This window comes from Anomalospiza imberbis, unplaced genomic scaffold (assembly GCF_031753505.1).
Source record: "Anomalospiza imberbis isolate Cuckoo-Finch-1a 21T00152 unplaced genomic scaffold, ASM3175350v1 scaffold_1015, whole genome shotgun sequence".
Taxonomy (NCBI): domain Eukaryota; kingdom Metazoa; phylum Chordata; class Aves; order Passeriformes; family Viduidae; genus Anomalospiza; species Anomalospiza imberbis.
The window spans coordinates 1-26,747 of NW_027099405.1; the positions used below are offsets into that span (position 1 = coordinate 1).

At 53.0% G+C, this 26,747-nt stretch overlaps 1 protein-coding gene and 1 long non-coding RNA gene across 3 annotated transcripts; one reads left to right on the forward strand and one right to left on the reverse strand.

Moving 5' to 3' along the window:
• Positions 1–6,617: 6,617 nt before the first annotated feature.
• On the reverse strand, positions 6,618–12,418 carry LOC137465690 (uncharacterized). Of its 2 annotated transcripts, none has more exons than XR_010994796.1 (3): positions 12,334–12,414; positions 8,521–8,575; positions 6,618–6,713 (listed from the first exon to the last, which is right to left on the reverse strand). It is a non-coding gene; the product is annotated as an uncharacterized lncRNA (long non-coding RNA). The 2 variants fall into 2 exon arrangements; XR_010994797.1 differs by having other exon boundaries at positions 6,644–6,718; positions 8,521–8,553; positions 12,334–12,418.
• Positions 12,419–12,749: 331 nt separating this feature from the next.
• LOC137465686 (tubulin-folding cofactor B-like) lies at positions 12,750–24,843 on the forward strand. Its single transcript, XM_068177742.1, has 6 exons — positions 12,750–13,099; positions 17,856–17,999; positions 18,091–18,187; positions 21,839–22,030; positions 22,193–22,265; positions 24,720–24,843. Exons 1-6 carry the CDS (start codon positions 12,986–12,988, stop codon positions 24,835–24,837), a joined length of 738 nt encoding a protein of 245 aa, XP_068033843.1. The 5' UTR covers positions 12,750–12,985; the 3' UTR covers positions 24,838–24,843.
• Positions 24,844–26,747: the final 1,904 nt, after the last annotated feature.

Below are 26,747 nucleotides of genomic sequence, written 5' to 3' on the forward strand. Positions count from 1 at the left end.
AATATACCCAAAATATCTCCAAAAAAACTCCAAAAAAAAACCCAAAAAAATCCCCAAACTCCACCCGGATCAGCCCAGAACCCCCAAAAACCCAGCAGCATTCCCAAAAATCCCAAAAATATCACCCGAAAAATATCCAAAAAATCACCCGAAAAATCCCAAAAATATCCCAAAAAATATCCCCCAAAAATATTCCCAAACTCCACCCGGATCAGCCCAGAACCCCCAAAAACCCAGCAACATTCCGGAAAATCCCAAAAATATCACCCGAAAAATATCCCAAAAAAATCCCCAAAAATATCCCCGAAAAATCCAAAAAATATCCCCCAAAAATATCCCCAAACTCCACCCAGATCAGCCCGGAGCCCCAAAAAACCCAGCAGCATTCCCGAAAATCCCAAAAATATCACCCGAAAAATACCCAAAAAAATCCCCAAAAATATCCCAAAAATATCCCAAAAAATCCCCCCAAAAATATCCCCAAACTCCAACCAGAACAGCCCGGAACCCCCAAAAACCCAGCAACATTCCCGAAAATCCCCAAAATATCACCCGAAAAATATCCAAAAAATATCCCCAAAAAAATCCCAAAAATATCCCCAAAATATCCCCCAAAAATATCCCCAAACTCCAACCAGAACAGCCCGGAACCCCCAAAAACCCAGCAGCATTCCCGAAAATCCCAAAAATATCACCCGAAAAATATCCAAAAAATCACCCAAAATATCCCCAAAAAATCACCCAAAAATATACCTGAAAAATCACCCGAAAAATCCCAAAATATCACCCGAAAAATCCCAAAAAATCCCCCAAAATATCCCCAAACTCCACCCGGATCAGCCCGGAGCCCCAAAAAACCCAGCAGCATTCCCGAAAATCCCAAAATATCACCCAAAAAATCCCCAAAAAAATCCCAAAAATATCCCCCAAAAATATCCCCAAACTCCAACCAGAACAGCCCGGAACCCCCAAAAACCCAGCAACATTCCCGAAAATCCAAAAATATCACCCAAAAAATATCCCAAAATATCCCCAAAAAAATACCCAAAAATATACCCAAAAATATCCCAAAAAAAATCCCCAAACTCCACCCAGATCAGCCCGGAGGCCCCAATAAACCCAGCAGCATTCCCGAAAATCCCAAAAATATCACCCGAAAAATACCCAAAAAATCACCCAAAAATATACCCGAAAAATCACCCAAAAATATACCCAAAAAAACTCCAAAAAAAACCCCAAAAATATCCCCAAACTCCAACCAGAACAGCCCGGAACCCCCAAAAACCCAGCAACATTCCCGAAAATCCCAAAAATATCACCCAAAAAATATCCCAAAATATCCCCAAAAAAATACCCAAAAATATACCCAAAAATATCCCAAAAAAAATCCCCAAACTCCACCCAGATCAGCCCGGAGGCCCCAAAAACCCAGCAGCATTCCCGAAAATCCCAAAAATATCACCCGAAAAATACCCAAAAAATCACCCAAAAATATACCCGAAAAATCACCCAAAAATATACCCAAAAAAACTCCAAAAAAAACCCCCAAAAATATCCCCAAACTCCAACCAGATCAGCCCAGAGCCCCCAAAAAACCCAGCAGCATTCCCGAAAATCCCAAAATATCACCCAAAAAATATCCAAAAAAATCCCCAAAAATATACCCAAAAATATACCCAAAATATCCCCCAAAAATATCCCCAAACTCCACCCAGATCAGCCCAGAACCCCCAAAAACCCAGCAGCATTCCCGAAAATCCCCAAAATATCACCCAAAAAATACCCAAAAATATACCCAAAAATATCCCCAAAAAATCATCCAAAAAATCCCAAAAATATCACCCAAAAAATCCCCCAAAAAATCCAAAAATCCCAAAAATATCACCCAAAAATCCCCCAAAAAAATCCCAAAAATCCCAAAAATATCACCCAAAAAATCCCCCAAAAAAATCCCAAAATATCCCCAAAAATATTCCAAAAAATCCCAAAAATATCCCCCAAAAATATCCCAAACTCCACCCGGATCAGCCCGGAGCCCCCAAAAACCCAGCAGCATTCCCGAAAATCCCAAAATATCACCCGAAAAATATCCCAAAAAAATCCCCAAAATATACCCAAAATATCCCCAAAAAATCCCAAAATATCACCCAAAAATATACCCAAAAAATCCCCCCAAAAAATCCCAAAAAATCACCCAAAAAAATCCCCAAACTCCACCCAGATCAGCCCGGAACCCCCAAAAACCCAGCAGCATTCCCGAAAATCCCGAAAATATCACCCGAAAAATATCCCAAAATATCACCCAAAAAATACCCAAAAAATCACCCGAAATATCCCCAAAAAATCCCCCATAAATCCCAAAAATATCCCCCAAAATATTCCCAAAATATCCCAAAAATATTCCAAAAAAATCCCAAAAATCCCAAAAATATACCCAAAAAATCCCAAAATATCACCCAAAAATATCCCCCAGAAATATCCCCAAAATATCACAAAATATCCCCAAAAATCCCCCCAAAATATCCCCCAAAAAAATCCCCAAACTCCACCCGGATCAGCCCGGAACCCCCAAAAACCCAGCAGCATTCCCGAAAATCCAAAAATATCACCCGAAAAATATCCAAAAAATCACCCAAAAAATACCCAAAAAAATCACCCAAAAATATACCTAAAAATGTTCCCAAAATATCCCAAAAATATTCCCAAAAAAACCCCAAAAATCCCAAAAATATTCCCAAAAAAATCCCAAAAATCCCAAAAATATCACCCAAAAAATCCCCCAAAAAAATCCCAAAATATCCCCAAAAATATCCCAAAAAATCCCAAAAATACCCCAAAAAAAATCCCCAAACTCCACCCGGATCAGCCCAGAACCCCAAAAACCCAGCAGCATTCCCGAAAATCCCAAAAATATCACCCGAAAAATATCCCAAAAAAATCACCAAAAAAATCCCAAAAATATCCCCAAAAAATATCCCCCAAAAATATCCCCAAACTCCACCCGGATCAGCCCGGAACCCCCAAAAACCCAGCAGCATTCCCGAAAATCCCAAAATATCGCCCGAAAAATACCCAAAAAATCACCCAAAAAATACCCAAAAAATCACCCAAAAATATACCTAAAAATGTTCCCAAATATCCCAAAAATATTCCAAAAAAACCCCAAAAATCCCAAAAATATTCCCAAAAAAATCCCAAAAATCCCAAAAATATTCCCAAAAAAATCCCAAAAAATCCCAAAAATATCACCCAAAAAATCCCCCAAAAAATCCCAAAATATCCCCAAAAATATCCCAAAAAATCCCAAAAATATCCCAAAAAAAAATCCCCAAACTCCACCCGGATCAGCCCGGAGCCCCAAAAACCCAGCAGCATTCCCGAAAACCCCAAAATATCACCCAAAAAATATCCCAAAAAATCACCCAAAAATATACCCAAAAAATCACCCGAAAAATCCCAAAATATCACCCGAAAAATACCCAAAAAAATCCCCAAAAAATATACCCGAAAAATCACCCAAAAATATACCCAAAAAAATCCCAAAAAATCCCCCCAAAAAATCCCAAAATATCCCCAAAAAAATTCCCAAACTCCACCTGGATCAGCCCAGAACCCCCAAAAACCCAGCAGCATTCCCGAAAATCCCAAAATATCACCCGAAAAATATCCCAAAAATATCCCCAAAAATATCACCCAAAAAATATACCCGAAAAAATCCCCAAAATATACCCAAAAAATCCCCCCAAAAAATCCCAAAATATCCCCAAAAAAATCCCCAAACTCCACCCGGATCAGCCCGGAGCCCCCAAAACCCAGCAGCATTCCCGAAAATCCCAAAATATCACCCGAAAAATATCCCAAAAAAATCCCAAAAATATACCCAAAAAATCACCCAAAAATATACCCGAAAAATCACCCGAAAAATCCCAAAATATCACCCGAAAAATCCCAAAAAATCCCCAAAAAATCCCCAAACTCCACCCGGATCAGCCCGGAACCCCCAAAAACCCAGCAGCATTCCCGAAAATCCCAAAAATATCACCCAAAAAATACCCAAAAATATCCCCAAAAAATACCCAAAAAATCCCAAAAATATCCCAAAAAATATCCCCAAACTCCACCCAGATCAGCCCGGAGCCCCAAAAACCCAGCAGCATTCCCGAAAATCCCAAAATATCACCCGAAAAATATACCCGAAAAAATCCCCAAAAAAATCCCAAAAATACACCCAAAAAAATCCCCAAAAAAATCCCCAAAAAAATCCCAAAAATATCCCCAAAAATATTCCCAAAATATGCCAAAAATATTTCCAAAAAAATCCCAAAAATCCCAAAAATATACCCAAAAAATCCCCAAAAAATCCCCCAAAAAAATCCCAAAAATCCCAAAATATCACCCAAAAAATCCCAAAATATCACCCAAAAATATCCCCAAAAATATCACCCAAAAATCCCAAAATCCCAAAAATATTACCCAAAAAAACCCAAAAAATAACCAAAAAATCACCCAAAAAATCCCAAAAAATCCCCCCAAAAATATCACCCAAAAATCCCAAAAAATTCCTAAAAATCCCCCCAGACTTCCCAAAAAATTCCCCTCAAATCCACCCAGAATTCCCAAAAATTCCCCAAAAATTCCCAAAAAATCCACCCAGAATTCCCAAAAAATCCCAAAAAATCCACCCAGAATTCCCAAAAATTCCCTAAAATCCACCCAGAATTCCCAAAAATGCCCCCCAAATTCCCAAAATATCCCAAAAATCCCCCCAGAATTCCCAAAAAAATCCCAGAATTCCCAAAAATTCCCCCAAAAAATCCCCCCAGAATTCCCAAAAATCCCAGAATTCCCAAAAATTTCCCCAAAAAAATCCACCCAGAATTCCTAAAATATCCCAAAATTCCCAAAAAATCCACCCAGAATTCCCAAAAAAAACCTTAAAATCCACCCAGAATTCCCAAAATTCCCAAAAATCCCAAAAATTCCCTAAAATCCACCCAAAATTCCCAAAATTCCCAAAAATCCCCCCAAAATTCCCAAAAATTCCCCCAAAATCCACCCAGAATTCCCAAAAAAACCCCAAAAAATTCCTAAAAATCCACCCAGAATTCCCAAAAATCCACCCAGAATTCCCAAAAAATCCCAAAATTCCCAAAAATTCCCTAAAATCCCCCAGAATTCCCAAAAATTCCTAAAACTCTGCCCAGAATTCCCAAAAATTCCCCCAAAATTCCGCAAATTCCCCAGAAATTCCAAAAAAATTCGCAAAAAATCCCCCAAAAAATCCCTAAAAATTCCCCAGAAATTCCAAAAAATTCCCCAGAAATTTTGGGAATTTTGGGGGAATTTTTTGGGAATATTTTGGGAATTTTTTGGGGATTTTTGGGATTTTTTTGGGAATTTTTTGAGGATATTTTGGGAATTTTTTGAGGATATTTTGGGAATATTTTGAGACATTTTGGGGAATTTTTTGAGGATATTTTGGGAATATTTTGGGAATATTTTGGGAATTTTGGGAAGTTTTTGGGAATATTTTGGGAATTTTTTGGGGATATTTTGGGCATATTTTGGGTACATTTTGGGAATTTTTTGGGGAATTTTTGGGGAAGTTTTTGAGGATATTTTGGGAATATTTTGGGGAATTTTTGAGGATATTTTGGGAATATTTGGGAATTTTTTGAGGATATTTTGGGAATATTTTGGGAAGTTTTTGGGAAGTTTCTGGGGATTTTTGTGGGTAATTTTTGGGATTTTCTGGGACATTTTGGGAATATTTTGGGAATATTTTGGGGAATTTTTGGGGAATTTTTTGAGGATATTTTGGGAATTTTTTGGGGATATTTTGGGGAATATTTTGGGAATTGTTTGAGGATATTTTGGGATTTTTTTGGGGAAGTTTTGGGGAATTTTTGAGGATATTTTGGGAATATTTTGGGGAATTTTTTGAGGATATTTCTGGGAATTTTTGGAATATTTTGGGGATATTTTGGGAATTTTTTGGGGAATTTTTAGGAATTTTTTGGGAATATTTTGGGACATTTTGGGGAATTTTTGGGGAAATTTTTGGGGATATTTTGGGGAATTTTTGAGGATATTTTAGGAATTTTTTGGGGAATTTTTGGGGAATTTTTTGAGGATATTTCTGGGAATTTTTGGGAATTTTTTGGGGAATTTTTGGGGAATTTTTTGAGGATATTTTGGGAATTTTTTGGGCATATTTTGGGGAATATTTTGGGAATTGTTTGAGGGTATTTTGGGATTTTTTTGGGGAATTTTTGGGGAATTTTTTGAGGATATTTCTGGGAATTTTTGGGAATATTTTGGGGAATTTTTGGGGAAGTTTTTGAGGATATTTTGGGAATTTTTTGGGGAATTTTTGGGGAATTTTTTGAGGATATTTCTGGGAATTTTTGGGAATATTTTGGGGAATTTTTTGGGTACATTTTGGGAATATTTTGGGGAATATTTTGGGGAATTTTTTGAGGATATTTTGGGAATATTTTGAGGATATTTTGGGAAGTTTCTGGGAATTTTTGGGAATATTTTGGGGAAGTTTTGGGAATTTTTTGAGGATATTTTGGGAAGTTTGTGGGAATTTTTGGGAATATTTTGGGGAGTTTTGGGGGATTTCGGGAGCCGTCTCTCACTCCACTTCGTGCGTGATCTTGTTGACGTAGATGCAGCTGTTGTCAGCCTCCTGCTGGTAATCGCAGTTCCTGCACTGGGACACAGCGGGACCAACTGGGACCAACTGGGATGGAACTGGGATGGACTGGGACCAACTGGGACCAACTGGGATGGAACTGGGATGGACTGGGATGGAACTGGGATAGACTGGGATGGACTGGGACCAACTGGGACGGACTGGGATGGACTGGGATGGACTGGGACCAACTGGGACCGACTGGGATCAACTGGGGTGGAACTGGGATGGACTGGGACCAACTGGGATGGACTGGGGTCAACTGGGATGGACTGGGACAGACTGGGATGGAACTGGGATGGACTGGGACCGACTGGGATGGAACTGGGATAGACTGGGGTCAACTGGGACGGACTGGGATGGAACTGGGATCAACTGGGATGGACTGGGACAGACTGGGATCAACTGGGACCAACTGGGACAGACAGGGATGGAACTGGGATCAACTGGGATGGACTGGGATGGACTGGGGTCAACTGGGACCAACTGGGATGGACTGGGACCGACTGGGATAGACTGGGATGAACTGGGATGGACTGGGATGGACTGGGATGGAACTGGGATGGAACTGGGATGGAACTGGGACAGACTGGGATGGACTGGGACAGACTGGGATGGACTGGGATGGACTGGGATGGACTGGGATGGAACTGGGATGAACTGGGATGGACTGGGATGGACTGGGATGGAACTGGGATGGACTGGGATGAACTGGGATGGACTGGGATGGACTGGGATGGACTGGGATGGACTGGGATGGACTGGGATGGACTGGGACCAACTGGGACCAACTGGGACCGACTGGGATGGACTGGGACCGACTGGGATGGAACTGGGGTCAACTGGGATGGAACTGGGATCAACTGGGACCAACTGGGACAGACTGGGATGGAACTGGGATCAACTGGGACCAACTGGGACAGACTGGGATGGACTGGGACGAACTGGGATCAACTGGGACCGACTGGGATGGACTGGACGAACTGGGATCACTGGGACCAACTGGGACAAACTGGAACCGACTGGGATGGACTGGGACCGACTGGGATGGACTGGGATCAAGTGGGATAGACTGGGATGGACTGGGATGGACTGGGACAGACTGGGCTGGACTGGGACAGACTGGGATGGACTGGGACAGACTGGGATGGACTGGGCTGGACTGGGATGAACTGGGCTGAACTGGGCTGAACTGGGACAGACTGGGCCGCACTGGGACAGACTGGGATGGACTGGGCTGAACTGGGCTGGACTGGGACAGACTGGGATGGACTGGGCTGGACTGGGATGAACTGGGCTGAACTGGGCTGGACTGGGACAGACTGGGATGAACTGGGCCGCACTGGGACAGACTGGGCCGCACTGGGACAGACTGGGATGAACTGGGCCGCACTGGGACAGACTGGGATGAACTGGGCCGAACTGGGACAGACTGGGCTGAACTGGGACAGACTGGGATGGAGTGGGACAGACTGGGCTGAACTGGGACAGACTGGGCTGAACTGGGATGAACTGGGACAGACTGGGCTGAACTGGGCTGAACTGGGACAGACTGGGCCGAACTGGGATGGACTGGGACAGACTGGGCTGGACTGGGACAGACTGGGACGGACTGGGCTGAACTGGGATGAACTGGGCTGAACTGGGATGAACTGGGCTGAACTGGGCTGAACTGGGCTGAACTGGGACAGACTGGGCTGGACTGGGCCGCACTGGGACAGACTGGGATGAACTGGGCTGAACTGGGACAGACCGGGCCGCACTGGGCGGGCTCAGGGCCCAGCGCCAGTCCCCAGCTGGTCCCAGTTCCGGGCACTCACGGCGTAGAGCAGGATCCGGTTCTCCTTGTCCTCCTTGGGGTACAGCATGTTGTTACTGGGGAAACTGGGATTACTGGGAGGCGCCGGGGAAACTCCCACCCTCTTCCCCCTCACCATTCCCCATTTTCACCTCAACATTCCAGATTTTCACCTCAAAATTCCAGATTTTCACCTCAACATTCCCCATTTTCACCTCACCATTCCCCATTTTCACCTCAACATTCCCGATTTTCCCCCTCAACATTCCCGATTTTCCCCCTCAACATTCCCCATTTTCACCTCAAAATTCCAGATTTTCCCCCTCACCATTCCCCATTTTCACCTCAACATTCCCCATTTTTCACCTCACCATTCCCGATTTTCTCCCTCACCATTCCCGCTCAACGTTCCCAATTTTCCCCCTCACCATTCCCCATTTTCACCTCAACATTCGAAATTTTCACCTCAACATTCCCCATTTTTCACCTCACCATTCCAGATTCCCCACTCACCATTCCCGCTCAACGTTCCCGATTTTCACCTCAACATTCCCCATTTTCACCTCAACATTCCCCATTTCACCTCAACATTCCCCATTTTCACCTCACCATTCCCAATTTTTCACCTCAAAACTCCCAATTTTTCACCTCAACATTCCCGATTTTTCACCTCACCATTCCCCATTTCCCCCTCACCATTCCCCATTTTCCCCCTCACCATTCCCCATTTTCACCTCACCATTCCCAATTTTCCCCCTCACCATTCCCCATTTTCACCTCAAAACTCCCAATTTTCCTCCTCACCATTCCCAATTTTTCCCCCTCAACATTCCCCATTTTTCACCTCACCATTCCTGATTCCCCACTCACCATTCCCGATTTTCCCGCTCAACGTTCCCGATTTTCACCTCAACATTCCCAATTTTTCACCTCAAAATTCCCAATTTTCTCCCTCAACATTCCCCATTTTCACCTCAACATTCCCTATTTTCCCTCTCAACATTCCCGATTTTCCGCTCAACATTCCCCATTTTCACCTCAACATTCCAATTTTCACCTCAAAATTCCTGATTTTTCACCTCAAAATTCCCAATTTTCTCCCTCACCATTCCCCATTTTCACCTCAACATTCCCGATTTTCCCGCTCAACGTTCCCCATTTTCACCTCAAAACTCCCAATTTTCTGCCTCAACATTCCCAGTTTTTCACCTCACCATTCCCAATTTTCACCTCAACATTCCCCATTTTCACCTCACCATTCCCCATTTCCCCCTCACCATTCCCAATTTCCCCCCTCACCATTCCCAATTTCCCCCCTCAACATTCCCCATTTTCCCCCTCAACATTCCCCATTTTTCACCTCACCATTCCCGATTTTCTCCCTCACCATTCCCGATTTTCCTCCTCAAAATTCCCAATTTTCTCCCTCACCATTCCCCATTTTCACCTCAACATTCCCTATTTTCCCTCTCAACATTCCCTATTTTTCACCTCACCATTCCTGATTTTCCCCTCACCATTCCCAATTTTCCGCCTCACCATTCCCAATTTTCCCCCTCACCATTCCCAATTTTCCCCCTCACCATTCCCAATTTTCTCCCTCACCATTCCCATTTTCACCTCACCATTCCCGATTTCCCCCCTCAACATTCCCCATTTTCCGCCTCAACATTCCCAATTTTCCCCCTCAACATTCCCAATTTTTCACCTCAACATTCCCCATTTTCACCACACCATTCCCAATTTCCCCCCTCAACATTCCCCATTTTCCCCCTCACAATTCCCAATTTTACGCCCAAAAAGCCCTGATATTTTCCCCTCACGACTCCAGGTTTTCCCTCACAATTCCCTCTATTTTCCCCCTCACAAGTCCAGGTTTTTTCCTCATGATTCCCTCTATTTTTCCCCTCACAATTCCAGGTTTTTTCCTCACAGTTCCCTCTATTTTTCCCCTCACAATTCCACGTTTTCCCCTCATGATTCCCTCTATTTTTCCCCTCACAATTCCAGGTTTTCCCCTCACAATTCCCTCTATTTTTCCCCTCAGAATTCCCTCTATTTTTCCCCTCAGAATTCCCGGTTTTCCCCTCACAATCCTGTGTATTTTTCTCCTCACAATTCCAGGTTTTCCCCTCACAATTCCCTCTATTTTCCCCCTCACAATTCCAGGTTTTTCCCTCATGATTCCCTCTATTTTCCCCCTCACAATTCCCTCTATTTTCCCCCTCACAATTCCAGGTTTTTCCCTCATGATTCCCTCTATTTTCCCCCTCACAATTCCCTCTATTTTCCCCCTCACAATTCCAGGTCTTCCCCTCATGATTCCCTCTATTTCTCCCCTCACAATCCCGTGTATTTTTCTCCTCACAATTCCCTCTATTTTCCCCCTCACAATTCCAGGTTTTTTCCTCACAATTCCCTCTATTTTCCTTCTCGCAATTCCCGGTTTTCCCCTCACAATCCCGTGTATTTTTCCCCTCACAATTCCAGGTTTTCCCCTCACGATTCCCTCTATTTTTCCCTGACCATTCCCTCTATTTTCCTCCTCACAATTCTGTGTATTTTTCCCCTCACAATTCCAGGTTTTTTCCTCACGATTCCCTCTATTTTTCCCTCACCATTCCCGATGTTTCCCCCTCACAATCCCGTGTATTTTTCCCCTCACAATTCCCTCTATTTTCCCCCTCACAATTCCAGGTTTTTCCCTCATGATTCCCTCTATTTTTCCCTCACCATTCCCGATGTTTCCCCCTCACAATCCCGTGTATTTTTCCCCTCACAATTTCAGGTTTTCCCCTCACAATTCCCTCTATTTTTCCCCTCACAATTCCCTCTATTTTCCCCCTCACAATTCCAGGTTCTTCCCTCACGATTCCCTCTATTTTTCCCCTCACAATTCCCTCTATTTTTCCCCTCAGAATTCCCGGTTTTCCCCTCACAATCCTGTGTATTTTTCTCCTCACAATTCCAGGTTTTCCCCTCACAATTCCCTCTATTTTCCCCCTCACAATTCCAGGTTTTTCCCTCATGATTCCCTCTATTTTCCCCCTCACAATTCCCTCTATTTTCCCCCTCACAATTCCAGGTTTTTCCCTCATGATTCCCTCTATTTCTCCCCTCACAATCCCGTGTATTTCTCTCCTCACAATTCCCTCTATTTTCCCCCCTCACAATTCCAGGTTTTTTCCTCACAATTCCCTCTATTTTCCTTCTAGCAATTCCCGGTTTTCCCCTCACAATCCCGTGTATTTTTCCCCTCACAATTCCAGGTTTTCCCCTCACGATTCCCTCTATTTTTCCCCTCACAATTCCCGGTTTTTTCCTCACAATCCCGTGTATTTTTCTCCTCACAATTCCCTCTATTTTCCCCCTCACAATTCCAGGTTTTTCCCTCATGATTCCCTCTATTTTTCCCTCACCATTCCCGATGTTTCCCCCTCACAATTCCCTCTATTTTTCCCCTCACAATTCCAGGTTTTCCCCTCACGATTCCCTCTATTTTTCCCTCACCATTCCCGATGTTTCCCCCTCACAATTCCCTCTATTTTTCCCCTCACAATTCCAGGTTTTCCCCTCACGATTCCCTCTATTTTTCCCTCACCATTCCCGATGTTTCCCCCTCACAATTCCCTCTATTTTTCCCCTCACAATTCCAGGTTTTCCCCTCACGATTCCCTCTATCTTTCCCCTCACCATTCCCGCCTTTCCCCGCCGCACCCCGCCTGCCCCTCCCGCCTCTCCCCGTGCGTCCCCGGCGCATTCCCGCTGGTCTCCCCCGCACACTCCCGGTGTTCTCCCGGTGTTCTCCCGGTGTTCTCCCGGTGTTTTCCCTCACCATTCCTGGCAGAACCGGATCCCCACGAAGCCCGGCTCGTACGCTCCGTCGCCGTCCATGGCTGCGCGGACACGCCCCTTTCCACATCCGCCCTCATCCCATTGGTCGAACCACCCATCAATCATTAAACTTCCCTTTTTTTCATTGGTCAACTCTCCCTAGACCCGCCAATGCCTATTTCTATTGGTCGATCCTGTTTACCCCGCCCATTCCTTGTTTTATTGGTCCATTCGCTCTTAGACACGCCCTACCCTTCTTCTTATTGGCCGAGCCTCTCTTTGCCCCTCCCTCTCTATATTCCTATTGGTCAACCCCCATTTATCCCGCCTTTTATGCTTCTATTGGGTAATTTTCTCTTCGTCCCGCCTCTTCTCGATCGCTATTGGTCGGTTTCCACCACGTGACCTCGTCCGCCAGCTCTGATTGGCCGCTCCCTCACCGGTCCCGGCTGTGGCGGCCCGTGAAGGTTCCAGAAGCGGCTCCGGTTCGGGCGGGCCCGGAACCGTTCGGGGGTCCCGGTTCGGGAGACCCGGAGGCTCCCGGAGGCTCCCGGAGGAGCTCGGGGAGCTACCGGAGGAGCCTGGGTGTGTCCGGGGCTCCCGGTTCGGTTCCGGTCGGGCGGTACCGGCAGGGCCCGGTCGGTACCGGAGCCATGAACGGCGGCGGGACCGGGCCGGGCCCGGTGTGGCTGGCGGTGAGCAGCTCGCTGAACGCTTTCCGTGCCTGTAAACGCTTCTCGCCCGCGCTCACCATTGCCGAGCTCAAGGTACCGGCACCGGGAACGGGAGAACGGGACCGGGAGCGGGAGCGGGCTGGGATAACGGGAACCGGGCCCAGATAAGGGAACCGGACCGGGGGAACGGGAAGGGGAGCGGGGTAATTGGATTGGGATGGGGAGAACGGGAATGGGACCGGGAGAACGGGAATGGGACCGGGAAACCCAGGAACGGGACAGGAACCCCGAATCCCGGACCGGGAACCCCAAATTGGGACTGGGAACCCCAAATCCGGGACTGGAACCCCGAATCCCGGACCGGGAACCTCAAATCCGGGAGAGGAACCCCGAATCCGGGACCGGGAACCCCAAATTGGGACTGGGACCCCCAAATCCGGGACCGGGAACCCCAAATCCCAAACTGGGAACCCCAAAACCGGGACAGGGAACCCCAAAAGAGGACCGGGAAGCCCCAAATCCTGGACCGGGAACCCCCAAACCGGGACCGGGACCCCCAAAATGGGACAGGAACCCCGAATCCCGGACCGGGAACCCCAACCCGGGACTGGGAACCCCAAATCCCAAACTGGGAACCCCAAATCTGGGACTGGGGACCCCAAATCCCGGACCGGGAACCCCAAACCGAGACAGGGAACCCCGAATCCCGGACCGGGAACCCCAAATCCGGGAGAGGAACCCCGAATCCGGGACTGGAACCCCAAATTGGGACTGGGAACCCCGAATCCCGGACCGGGAACCCCAAATCCGGGACTGGGAACCCCAAATCCCAAACTGGGATCCCCAAACCGGCTCTGGGAGCCCCAAATCCCAGACCGGGAACCCCAAAACCGGGACAGGGAACCCCAAATCCGGGACTGGGAACCCCAAATCCGGGACTGGGAACCCCAAATTGGGACTGGGAACCCCAAATCCCGGACCGGGAACCCCAAACCGGGACTGGAAACCCCAAATCCCAAACTGGAACCCCAAACTGGGACTGGGGACCCCAAATCCCGGACCGGGAACCCCAAATCGAGACAGGGAACCCCAAATCCGGGTCTGGGAGCCCCAAATCCCAAACTGGGAGCCCCAAATTCCAAAGTGGGAACCCCAAAACCGGGACAAGGACCCCCAAATCCCGGACCGGGACCCCCAAACCGGGACAGGAACCCCAAATCTGGGACAGGAACCCCAAATCCGGGACAGGAACCCCAAATCCGGGACCGGGAACCCCAAATCCGGGACTGGAACCCCAAATCCGGGACTGGAACCCCAAATCCCGGACCGGGAACCCCAAATCCGGGACTGGGAACCCCCAAACTGGGACTGGGAACCCCAAATCTGGGACTGGGAACCCCGAATCCGGGACAGGGAACCCCAAATCCCGGACTGGGAACCCCAAATCCCGGACTGGGAACCCCAAATCCGGGACCGGGAACCCCAAATCCCGGACCGGGAACCCCAAATTGGAACTGGGAACCCCAAATCCGGGACCGGGAACCCCAAATCCGGGACTGGAACCCCAAATCCCAAACTGGGATCCCCAAATCTGGGACAAGGAGCCCTAAACCGGCACCGGGAACCCCAAATCCCAAACTGGGAGCCCCAAACCGGGACCAGGAGCTCGAAATCCCAAACTGGGATCCCCAAACCAGAACTGGGAACCCCAAATCCCAAACTGGGAACCCCAAACCAGAACTGGGAACCCCAAATCCCAAACTGGGAACCCCAAACCAGAACTGGGAACCCTAAATCTGGGACCGGGAACCCCAAATCCCAAACTGCGATCCCCAAATCCCAAACTGGGATCCCCAAACCGGGACTGGGAGCCCCAAATGTGGGACCGGGAACCCCAAACCAGAACTGGGAACCCCAAATCCCAAAGTGGGAACCCCAAACAGGGACAGGAACCCCCAATCCCAAAGTGGGAACCCCAAACCAGAACTGGGAGCCCCAAATCTGGGACAAGGACCCCCAAACCGGGACAGGAACCCCAAATCCCAAACTGGGATCCCTAAATCTGGGACCGGGAACCTCAAATCCGGGACCGGGAACCCCAAATCCCAGACCGGGAACCCCAAACCAGAACTGGGATCCCCAAATCCTGACCCGAAACCGGGACCCCCAAAACTGGGACAGGGACCCCCAAACCTGTCTGTCCCCAGTGTCCCCAGTGCCATCCCCAGTGCCATCCTAAACGTCCCCAGTGCTGCTCCCAGTGTCCCCAATGCCACTCCCAGTGTCCCCAGTGTCCCCAGTGCCATTCCCAGTGTGCCCAGTGCCACTCCCAGTGTCCCCAGTGTCATCCTCAGTGTCCCCAGTGTCATCCTCAGTGTCCCCAGTGCCACTCCCAGTGTCCCCAGTGTCCCCAGTGCCATCCCCAGTGTCCCCAGTGCCGTCCCCAGTGCCGTCCCCAGTGCCGTCCCCAGTGCCGTCCCCAGTGCCATCCCCAGTGTCCCCAGTGCCACTCCCAGTGTCCCCAGTGCCATCCCCAGTGTCCCCAGTGTCCCCAGTGCCGTCCCCAGTGTCCCCAGTGCCATCCCCAGTGCCATCCCCAGTGTCCCCAGTGCCACTCCCAGTGTCCCCAGTGCCATCCCCAGTGTCCCCAGTGTCCCCAGTGCCATCCCCAGTGTCCCCAGGGCCACTCCCAGTGTCTCCAGTGTCCCCAGTGCCACTCCCAGTGCCACTCCCAGTGTCCCCAGTGCCACTCCCAGTGTCTCCAGTGTCCCCAGTGCCACTCCCAGTGTCCCCAGTGCCACTCCCAGTGTCCCCAGTGTCCCCAGTGTCCCCAGTGCCACTCCCAGTGTCCCCAGTGCCACTCCCAGTGTCCCCAGTGTCCCCAGTGCCACTCCCAGTGTCCCCAGTGTCCCCAGTGTCCCCAGTGCCACTCCCAGTGTCCCCAGTGCCATCCCCAGTGTCCCCAGTGCCACTCCCAGTGTCCCCAGTGCCACTCCCAGTGTCCCCAGTGCCATCCCCAGTGTCCCCAGTGCCACTCCCAGTGTCCCCAGTGTCCCCAGTGCCATCCCCAGTGTCCCCAGTGTCCCCAGTGTCCCCAGTGCCACTCCCAGTGTCCCCAGTGCCACTCCCAGTGTCCCCAGTGTCCCCAGTGCCACTCCCAGTGTCCCCAGTGTCCCCAGTGTCCCCAGTGCCATCCCCAGTGTCCCCAGTGCCACTCCCAGTGTCCCCAGTGCCACTCCCAGTGTCCCCAGTGCCATCCCCAGTGTCCCCAGTGCCACTCCCAGTGTCCCCAGTGTCCCCAGTGCCATCCCCAGTGTCCCCAGTGTCCCCAGTGTCCCCAGTGCCACTCCCAGTGTCCCCAGTGTCCCCAGTGTCCCCAGTGCCACTCCCAGTGTCCCCAGTGTCCCCAGTGCCACTCCCAGTGTCCCCAGTGCCACTCCCAGTGTCCCCAGTGTCCCCAGTGCCACTCCCAGTGTCCCCAGTGTCCCCAGTGTCCCCAGTGCCACTCCCAGTGTCCCCAGTGCCACTCCCAGTGTCCCCAGTGTCCCCAGTGTCCCCAGTGCCACTCCCAGTGTCCCCAGTGCCACTCCCAGTGTCCCCAGTGCCATCCCCAGTGTCCCCAGTGCCACTCCCAGTGTCCCCAGTGTCCCCAGTGCCATCCCCAGTGTCCCCAGTGTCCCCAGTGTCCCCAGTGCCACTCCCAGTGTCCCCAGTGTCCCCAGTGTCCCCAGTGCCACTCCCAGTGTCCCCAGTGTCCCCAGTGCCACTCCCAGTGTCCCCAGTGCCACTCCCAGTGTCCCCAGTGTCCCCAGTGCCACTCCCAGTGTCCCCAGTGTCCCCAGTGTCCCCAGTGCCACTCCCAGTGTCCCCAGTGCCACTCCCAGTGTCCCCAGTGTCCCCAGTGTCCCCAGTGCCACTCCCAGTGTCCCCAGTGCCACTCCCAGTGTCCCCAGTGCCATCCCCAGTGTCCCCAGTGTCCCCAGTGCCATCCCCAGTGTCCCCAGTGTCCCCAGTGCCACTCCCAGTGTCCCCAGTGCCACTCCCAGTGTCCCCAGTGTCCCCAGTGCCACTCCCAGTGTCCCCAGTGTCCCCAGTGTCCCCAGTGCCATCCCCAGTGTCCCCAGTGCCATCCCCAGTGTCCCCAGTGCCACTCCCAGTGTCCCCAGTGTCCCCAGTGCCACTCCCAGTGTCCCCAGTGTCCCCAGTGCCACTCCCAGTGTCCCCAGTGCCATCCCCCGTGTCCCCAGTGTCCCCAGTGTCCCACTTTCCCTGTTCCCAGTGCAAACTGGAGCTGGTGGTGGGGACCTTGTGCCACTCCGAGTGTCCCCAGTGCCACTCCCAGTGTCCCCAGTGCCACTCCCAGTGTCCCCAGTGTCCCCAGTGCCATCCCCAGTGTCCCCAGTGCCATCCCCAGTGTCCCCAGTGTCCCCAGTGTCCCCAGTGCCACTCCCAGTGTCCCCAGTGTCCCCCTTTCCCTGTTCCCAGTGCAAACTGGAGCTGGTGGTGGGGACCTTGTGCCACTCCCAGTGTCCCCAGTGTCCCTAGTGCCACTCCCAGTGTCCCCAGTGTCCCCAGTGCCATCCCCAGTGTCACTCCCAGTGTCCCCAGTGTCACTCCCAGTGTCCCCAGTGCCACTCCCAGTGTCCCCAGTGTCCCCAGTGCCACTCCCAGTGCCATCCCCAGTGTCCCCAGTGCCACTCCCAGTGTCCCCAGTGTCCCCAGTGTCTCCCTTTCCCTGTTCCCAGTGCAAACTGGAGCTGGTGGTGGGGACCTTGTGCCACTCCCAGTGTCCCCAGTGTCCCCAGTGCCACTCCCAGTGTCCCCAGTGTCCCCCTTTCCCTGTTCCCAGTGCAAACTGGAGCTGGTGGTGGGCTCCCCCGCGTCCTGCATGGAGCTGGAGCTCTTCGGCGCCGAGGACGAGCCCTTGGGCACGCTGGACTGTGACGAGGCCCTGCTGGGCTCCTACCCCGTCGCCGACGGCTGCCGCGTGCACGTGCGTGTCCCCGGCGTCCCCCCGTCCCCCCGCCGGTGTCCCCGAGGCGGGGACGGCCCCCGCTGAAGGGATGGTGCCACCCCCGCGGCAGGTGACCGACCGGAGCGGGGCCCGCGCCGGGCAGTTCGAGGACGTGACGCAAGTGGCCAAGTACGAGATGGCCGAGAGCGACTACGACAAGAGGACAGGTGGCCTTGGGGACGTCGGGGACGTCGCGGGGGGGCTGGGGGGTTTGGGGACGTTGGGGGGGTTGGAGGGTTTGGGGACATTACGGGGTTGGGGACATTGGGGGGTTTGGGGGTTTGGGGACATTGGGGGGTTGGGGACGTTGGGGGGGTTTGGGGACATTGGGGACGTTATGGGGTTTGGGGACATTGGGGACATTGGGGGGTTTGGGGACATTGGGGACGTTGGGGACATTGGAGGGTTTGGGGACATTGGGGACATTGGGGACATTGGGGGTTTGGGGACATTGGGGACATTGGGGATGTTGGGGACATTATGGGGTTTGGGGACATTGGGGATGTTGGAGGGGTTGGGGACATTTGGGACATTGGGGACGTTGGGGACGTTGGAGGGGTTGGGGACATTGGGGGGTTTGGGGACGTTGGGGACGTTGGGGACATTGGGGGGGTTGGGGACATTGGGGGGTTGGGGACATTGGGGGGGTTGAGGACATTGGGGGGTTTGGGGACATTGGGGGGTTGGGGACATTGGGGGGGTTGGGGACATTGGGGGGTTGGGGACATTGGGGGGGTTGAGGACATTGGGGGGTTTGGGGACATTGGGGGGTTGAGGACATTGGGGGGTTGGGGACATTGGGGATGTTGGGGACATTGGGGACGTTGGGGACATTGGGGGGTTGGGGACATTGGGGACGTTGGGGACATTGGGGGGTTGGGGACATTGGGGATGTTGGGGACATTGGGGACGTTGGGGACATTGGGGGTTTGGGGACATTGGGGACATTGGGGACATCGGGGACACCCTGGGGACATTGGGGGTGTTGGGGCCGCGTTCCAAGTGACCGAGTACAGGATGGCTGAGAGCGACTACGACAAGAGGACAGCGTGTCCCTGTCCCCAGAGTGCCACCCCTGGTGTCCCTCGATGTCCCCTCGATGTCCCCAGAGCGTCCCTGCGCTCCTGGGGCTGCTGGGACGTTGGGAACAGGATTGGGAACGGGAATAGGAACGGGAACGGGATCAGGAATGGGAACGGGATCGGGAATAGGATCAGGAACGGGATCCGGAGCGGGACCAGCGTGTCCCTGTCCCCAGAGTGCCACCCCTGGTGTCCCCTGATGTCCCCTCGATGTCCCCACAGCGTCCCTGTGCTCCTGGGGCCGCTGGGACCGGGAACGGGACCGGGAATAGGAACGGGAACGGGATCCGGAACGGGAATGGGATCTGAAGCGGGACCAGCGTGTCCCTGTCCCCAGAGTGCCACCCCTGGTGTCCCCTGATGTCCCCTGGTGTCCCCAGAGCGTCCCTGCGCTCGTGGGGCCGCTGGGACCAGGAACGGAACCAGGAATGGGAATAGAACAGGAATAGGAACGGGAATAAATCAGGAATAGGATCGGGAACGGGATCCGGAGCAGGACCAGCGTGTCCCTGTCCCCAGAGTGCCACCCCTGATGTCCCCTGATGTCCCCACAGCGTCCCTGTGCTCCTGGGGCCGCTGGGACCGGGAACGGGAATGGAAACAGGAATAGGAACAGGAACAGGAACGGGAACGGGATCAGGAATAGGATCAGGAACGGGATCCGGAGCAGGACCAGCGTGTCCCTGTCCCCAGAGTGCCACCCCTGGTGTCCCCTCGATGTCCCCAGAGCGTCCCTGCGCTCCTGGGGCCACTGGGACCGGGAACGGGATTGGGAACAGGAATAGGAACAGGAATGGGAACGGGAACAGGAACGGGAATGGGATCGGGAATAGGAACAGGAACGGGACTCAGAATGGGAAGGGGAGTGGCACCACCGTGTCCCTGTCCCCGGAGCGCCACCCCTGATGTCCCCTCGATGTCCCCAGAGCGTCCCTGCGCTCCTGGGACCGGGAACGGGATCGGGAACAGGAATAGGAACGGGAACAGGATCAGGAATGGGAACGGGAATAGGATCAGGAACGGGATCCGGAGCAGGACCAGCGCGTCCCTGTCCCCAGAGTGCCACCCCTGGTGTCCCCTCGATGTCCCCAGAGCGTCCCTGCGCTCCTGGGGCCGCTGAGACCGCGAATGGGACCAGGAATAGGAACGGGAACAGGATCAGGAACGGGAACGGGATCGGGAATGGGATCAGGAACGGGATCCGGAGCGGGACCAGCGTGTCCCTGTCCCCGGAGCGCCACCCCTGATGTCCCCCGATGTCCCCAGAGTCGGTGCGCTCGTTCCTGCGGCAGCGCTCGTGGGGCCGCTGGGACCGGGAGCGGGAGCAGGAGCGGGAACAGGATCTGGAATAGAATCGGGAATGGGACTCAGAATGGGAACGGGATCTGGAGCGGGACCAGCGTGTCCCTGTCCCCAGAGTGCCACCCCTGATGTCCCCTGATGTCCCCAGAGCGTCCCTGTGCTCCTGGGGCCACTGGGACTGGGAACGGGATCGGGAATGGGAATAGGAACAGGAATAGGAACGGGAATAAATCAGGAATAGGATCGGGAACGGAATCCGGAGCGGGACCAGCGTGTCCCTGTCCCCAGAGTGCCACCCCTGGTGTCCCCCGATGTCCCCTGGTGTCCCCACAGCATCCCTGCGCTCCTGGGGCCGCTGGGACCAGGAATGGGAACAGGAATAGGAACGGGAACGGGAATAAATCAGGAATAGGATCGGGAACGGGATCTGGAGCGGGACCAGCGTGTCCCTGTCCCCAGAGTGTCACCCCTGGTGTCCCCCGATGTCCCCTCAATGTCCCCAGAGCGTCCCTGCGCTCCTGGGGCCACTGGGACCGGGAACGGGACCAGGAATAGGAACAGGAACGGGAATAAATCAGGAATAGGATCGGGAACGGGATCAGGAACGGGAACGGGAATAAATCAGGAATAGGATCGGGAACGGGACCAGGAATGGGAATGGGGACGGGATCCGGAGCAGGACCAGCGTGTCCCTGTCCCCGGAGCGCCACCCCCGATGTCCCCTCGATGTCCCCAGAGCGTCCCTGCGCTCATGGGGCCGCTGAGACCGCGAATGGGACCAGGAATAGGAACGGGAACAGGATCAGGAATGGGAACGGGATCGGGAATGGGATCGGGAACGGGATCCGGAGCAGGACAGGCGTGTCCCTGTCCCCGGAGCGCCACCCCTGATGTCCCCCGATGTCCCCAGAGTCGGTGCGCTCGTTCCTGCGGCAGCGCTCGTGGGGCCGCTGGGACCGGGAGCGGGAGCAGGAGCGGGAACAGGATCTGGAATAGAATCGGGAATGGGACTCAGAATGGGAACGGGATCTGGAGCGGGACCAGCGTGTCCCTGTCCCCGGAGTGCCACCCCTGATGTCCCCTGATGTCCCCAGAGCGTCCCTGTGCTCCTGGGGCCACTGGGACTGGGAACGGGATCGGGAATGGGAATAGGAACAGGAATAGGAACGGGAATAAATCAGGAATAGGATCGGGAACGGAATCCGGAGCGGGACCAGCGTGTCCCTGTCCCCAGAGTGCCACCCCTGGTGTCCCCCGATGTCCCCTCGATGTCCCCACAGCGTCCCTGCGCTCCTGGGGCCGCTGGGACCAGGAATGGGAATAGGAACAGGAACGGGAACGGGATCGGGAATAGGATCAGGAACGGGATCCGGAGCGGGACCAGCGTGTCCCTGTCCCCGGAGCGCCACCCCTGATGTCCCCCGATGTCCCCAGAGTCGGTGCGCTCGTTCCTGCGGCAGCGCTCGTGGGGCCGCTGGGACCGGGAGCGGGAGCAGGAGCGGGAACGGGAGCGGGAGCAGCGCCGGGCGCAGGAGGCGGCGGCCGCGGCCGCGCTGCCGCTCGGCGCCCGCTGCGAGGTCCGTGTGCCCGGCCAGCCCTGCCGCAGGGGCACCATCGCCTTCGTGGGTGCGTGTCCCCTCCGTGTCCCCTCTTTGTCCCCTCTTTGTCCCCTCTTTGTCCCCTTGGTGCCTTCCCGGGCCGGAATTGTGGAATTCCCGGTTTTGTTTTTTTTCACGTTTTTTTTTTTTTTCTTTTTTTTTCCTCCGGTGGTTTTTCTCGCCCGGCAAGGTGAGACGGATTTCAAGCCGGGATTTTGGGTGGGGGTGCGCTACGACGAGCCGCTGGGCAAGCACGATGGGAGGTGAGGTGGGATTTCGGGGGGTCTTGGAGGGGTTTTGGGTGTCTTGGAGGAGTTTGGGGGGATTCTGGGGGGTCCTGGAGGGGTTTGGGTGGTCCTGGAGGGGTTTAGGGAGGATTTTGGGGGGTCCTGGAGGGGTTTAGGGTGTCCTGGAGAGGTTTTGAGGGGATTTTGGGGGATCCTGAAGGGGTTTGGGGGGATTCTGGGGGGTCCTGGAGGGGTTTGCGTGGTGCTGGAGGGGTTTTGGGTGGATTTTGGGGGGTCCTGGAGGGATTTTAGGGTGTCCCGGAGAGGTTTTGAGGGGATTTTGGGGGGTCTTGGAGGGATCTGGGGGGATTTTGCAGGGTTCGGGAGGGGTTTTGGGGGTCTTGGAGGGGTTTTGGGGGTCCTGGAGGGGTTTTAGGGTGTCCCAGAGGGTTTTTGAGGGGATTTTAGGGGGTCCTGGAGAGGTGTTAGGATGTCCTGGGAGGGTTTTGGGGGGATTTTGGGGGGTCCTGGAGGGATTCTGGGGAATTTTGGGGGGGTCCTGGTGAGGTTTAGGGGGTCCTGGAGAGGTTTTGAGGGGATTTTGGGGGGTCCTGGAGGGATTTGGGGGGGCCTGGAGGGGTTTTGGGTGGATTTTGGGTGGTCCTGGAGGGGTTTAGGGAGGATTTTGGGGGGTCCTGGTGGGGTTTAGGGTGTCCCGGGGAGGTTTTGAGGGGATTTTGGGGGGTCCTGGAGGGGTTTGGGGGTCCTGGAGGGGTTTAGGGGGATTTTGGGGGTCGTGGAGGGGTTTAGGGGGATTTTGGGGATCCTGAAGGGGTTTGGGGGGATTTTGGGGGTCCTGGAGGGGTTTGGGGGGTCCTGGAGGGGTTTTGGGGGGATTTGGGGGGTCCTGGAGGGATTTGGGGGGTCCTGGAGGGGTTTTGGGGAATTTTGGGGGGTCTTGGAGGGGTTTGGGGGATTCTGGGGGGTCCTGGAGGGGTTTGGGTGGTGCTGGAGGGGTTTTGGGTGGATTTTGGGGGGCCCTGGAGGGATTTGGGGGGTCCTGGAGGGGTTTATGGGGATTTTGGGGGGTCCTGGAGGGGTTTTAGGGTGTCCCGGAGGGTTTTTGAGGAGATTTTGAGGGGTTCTGGAGGGGTTTAGGGGGATTTGGGGGGTCCTGGAGGGGTTTAGGGGGATTTTGGGTGGTCCTGGAGGTGTTTAGAGTGGATTTTGGGGGGTCCTGGAGGGGTTTTGGGGGATTTTGGGGGGTCCTGGAGGGGTTTTAGGGTGTCCCGGAGGGTTTTTGAGGGGATTTTGAGGGGTTCTGGAGGGGTTTTAGGGTGTCCTGGAGAGGTTTTGAGGGGACTTTGCGGGTCCTGGAGGGATTTTTGGGGATTTTGGGGGGTCCTGAAGGGATTCAGGGGAATTTTGGGGGGTCCTGGTGAGTTTGGGGGGGTCCTGGAGGGGTTTGGGTGGTTATCCCTCGTTATCTCCCCGTTATCCCCTTGTTATCTCCTCATTATCCCCTCGTTATCCCCCCGTTATCTCCCCGTTATCCCCTCATTATCTCCTCGTTATCTCCTCGTTATCCCCCCGTTATCCCCTCGTCATCTCCTCATTATCTCCTCGTTATCCTCCCGTTATCCCCTCATTATCTCCCCGTTATCCCCTCGTTATCTCCTCATTATCCCCTCGTTATCTCCTCGTTATCCCCTCGTTATCTCCCCGTTATCCCCTCGTTATCTCCCCGTTATCCCCTCGTTATCTCCCCGTTATCTCCTCGTTATCCCTCGTTATCTCCCCGTTGTCCCCTCGTTATCCCCTCGTTATCTCCCCGTTATCCCCTCGTTATCCCCCCGTTATCCCCTCGTTATCTCCCCGTTATCTCCCCGTTATCCCTCGTTATCCCCCGTTATCCCCTCGTTATCTCCCCGTTATCTCCTCGTTATCCCTCGTTATCCCCCCGTTATCCCCTCGTTATCTCCCCGTTATCTCCTCGTTATCCCTCGTTATCCCCCCGTTATCCCCTTGTTATCTCCCCGTTATCTCCTCGTTATCCCTCGTTATCCCCCCGTTATCACCTCGTTATCTCCCCGTTACCCCCCGTTACCCCTCGTTATCTCCCCGTTATCTCCTCGTTATCTCCTCGTTATCTCCCCGTTATCCCCTCGTTATCCCCTCGTTATCTCCCCGTTATCTCCTCATTATCCCCTCATTATCTCCTCGTTATCCCTCGTTATCTCCTCGTTATCTCCTCATTATCTCCTCGTTATCCCCTCGTTATCTCCCCGTTTTCTCCTCGTTATCCCCTCTTTATCTCCTCGTTATCTCATCGTTATACCTCGTTATCTCCTCGTTTTCTCCCCGTTATCTCCTCATTATCCCCTCATTATCTCGTTATCTCCTCGTTATCTCCTCATTATCTCCTCGTTATCTCCTCGTTATCTCCTCGTTATCTCCTCGTTATCTCCCCTTATCTCTCATTATCCCCAGCGTCGGCGGCCGCCGTTACTTCGAGTGCCCCCCCAAATTCGGCGCCTTCGTGCGGCCGCAGAGCGTCCGGGCCGGCGACTTCCCGGCCGAGAGCGACGGCCTGGACGAGGAGCTCTGAGCGGAATTCCCGAAAATTCCCGGAATTCCCAAAAAATTCCCGGAATTCCCAAAAAATTCCCGGAATTCCCGGAGCTTTTCCCGCTTCGTCTGGGGGAAAAAAAAGCGCCCGAAATTCGCCGCTCTCGCCTCGTTTTTGGAGGGGAAATGACCCAAAATTCCCTCAAGGATCCCAAAATGATCCTGAAGTTCCTCCCAGGATTCCCAAAATTCCTCCCAGATCCCGAAATGATCCCGAAATTCCCGGAATTCCCGGAGTTTTTCCCGATTTTTCTGGGGAAAAGCGCCCGAAATTCGCCGCTCTCGCCTCGTTTTTGGGTGGGAGTAAATGAGAAAAAATCGTCCAAAATGATCCCAAAATTCCTGCTGGCATTCCCAAAATTCCCTCCAGGATCCCAAAATGATCCCAAAATTCCTGCTGGGATTCCGGAATTATCCCAAAATTTCTCCAAGGATTCCCAAAATTCTTGCTGGCATTCCCAAAATGATCCCAGAATTCCCTCCAGGATCCCAAAATTCCCTCCACGATCCCAAAATGATCCCAAAATTCCTCCCAAGGTCCCAAAATTCCTTCCAGGATCCCAAAATTCCCTCCAAGATCCCAAAATGATCCCAGAATTCCTCCCAAGTTCCCAAAATTCCCTCCAAGATCCCAAAATGATCCCAAAATTCCTCCCAAGGTCCCAAAATTCCCTCCAGGATCCCAAAATTCCCTCCAAGATACCAAAATGATCCCAAAATTCCCTCCAGGATCCCAAAATGATCCCAGAATTCCCTCCAGGATCCCAAAATTCCTCCCAGGATCCCAAAATGTTCCCAAAATGTTCCCAAAATTCCCTCCGGGATCCCAAAATTTCTCCCAGGATCCCAAAATTATCCCAAAATTCCTCCCGGATCCCAAAATTCCTCCCGGATCCCAAAATTCCCTCCAGGATCTCAAAATGATCCCAGAATTCCTTCTGGATCCCAAAATTCCTCCAGGATCCCAAAATTCCCTCCAGGATCTCAAAATGATCCCAAAATTCCTGCTGGGATTCCCAAAATTCCTCCCAGGATCCCAAAATGATCCCAAAATTCCTGCTGGGATTCCCAAAATTCCCTCCAAGATCCCAAAATGATCCCAAAATTCCTCCAGGATCCCAAAATTCCTTCCAGGATCCCAAAATGATCCCAAAATTCCTCCCGGATCCCAAAATTCCCTCCCAGATCCCAAAATGATCCCAAAATTCCTCCCGGATCCCAAAATCCGCCCCTGGAATCTCCGGCCCTGCCCCACGTTGGGCGCCCAAAGGGGCGTGGCTTTGTGGGGGGCGTGGCAATCATTCAGCCAATCAGAGCGCTCCGGAGGGTGGATAAAGGGGTGTGGCCAAGAGGGGGAGATGCCACGCCCCTTCTGGCCCCGCCCCTGCCCAAAAAAGGCGTTGGAAGGTGAAAAATCCGAGTTTTGGTCGTTTTTGGGGAAAATGGCGGCGCCGACCAATCAGAGCGCAGGGTTTCGGGGAGAGGCGGGGCCAGGTTGATTGACAGGTGGCTTGGGCAATGGGTGCGGTCAAGGGGCGGGGCTATGAGCGGCCATTGTGGGTGGGGAGGGGCCATCACAAGGGGGTGGTAATGAATATTAATGAGGTTGTAAAGAGGGCGTGGCCACAATTAAAGGGGCGTGGTCAGTGGGGGGGGGGTCCCAGTTCAATCCCAGTCCAATCCCAGTCCCATCCCAGTGCCCAGTGCCAAATTCCCAGTCCAATCCCAGTCCAGTCCCAGTCCAATCCCAGTTCAATCCCAGTTCAATCCCAGTCCAATCCCAGTTCAATCCCAGTTCAATCCCAGTTCAATCCCAGTCCCAGTTCAATCCCAGTTCAGTCCCAGTCCAATCCCAGTTCAATCCCAGTTCAATCCCAGTTCAGTCCCAGT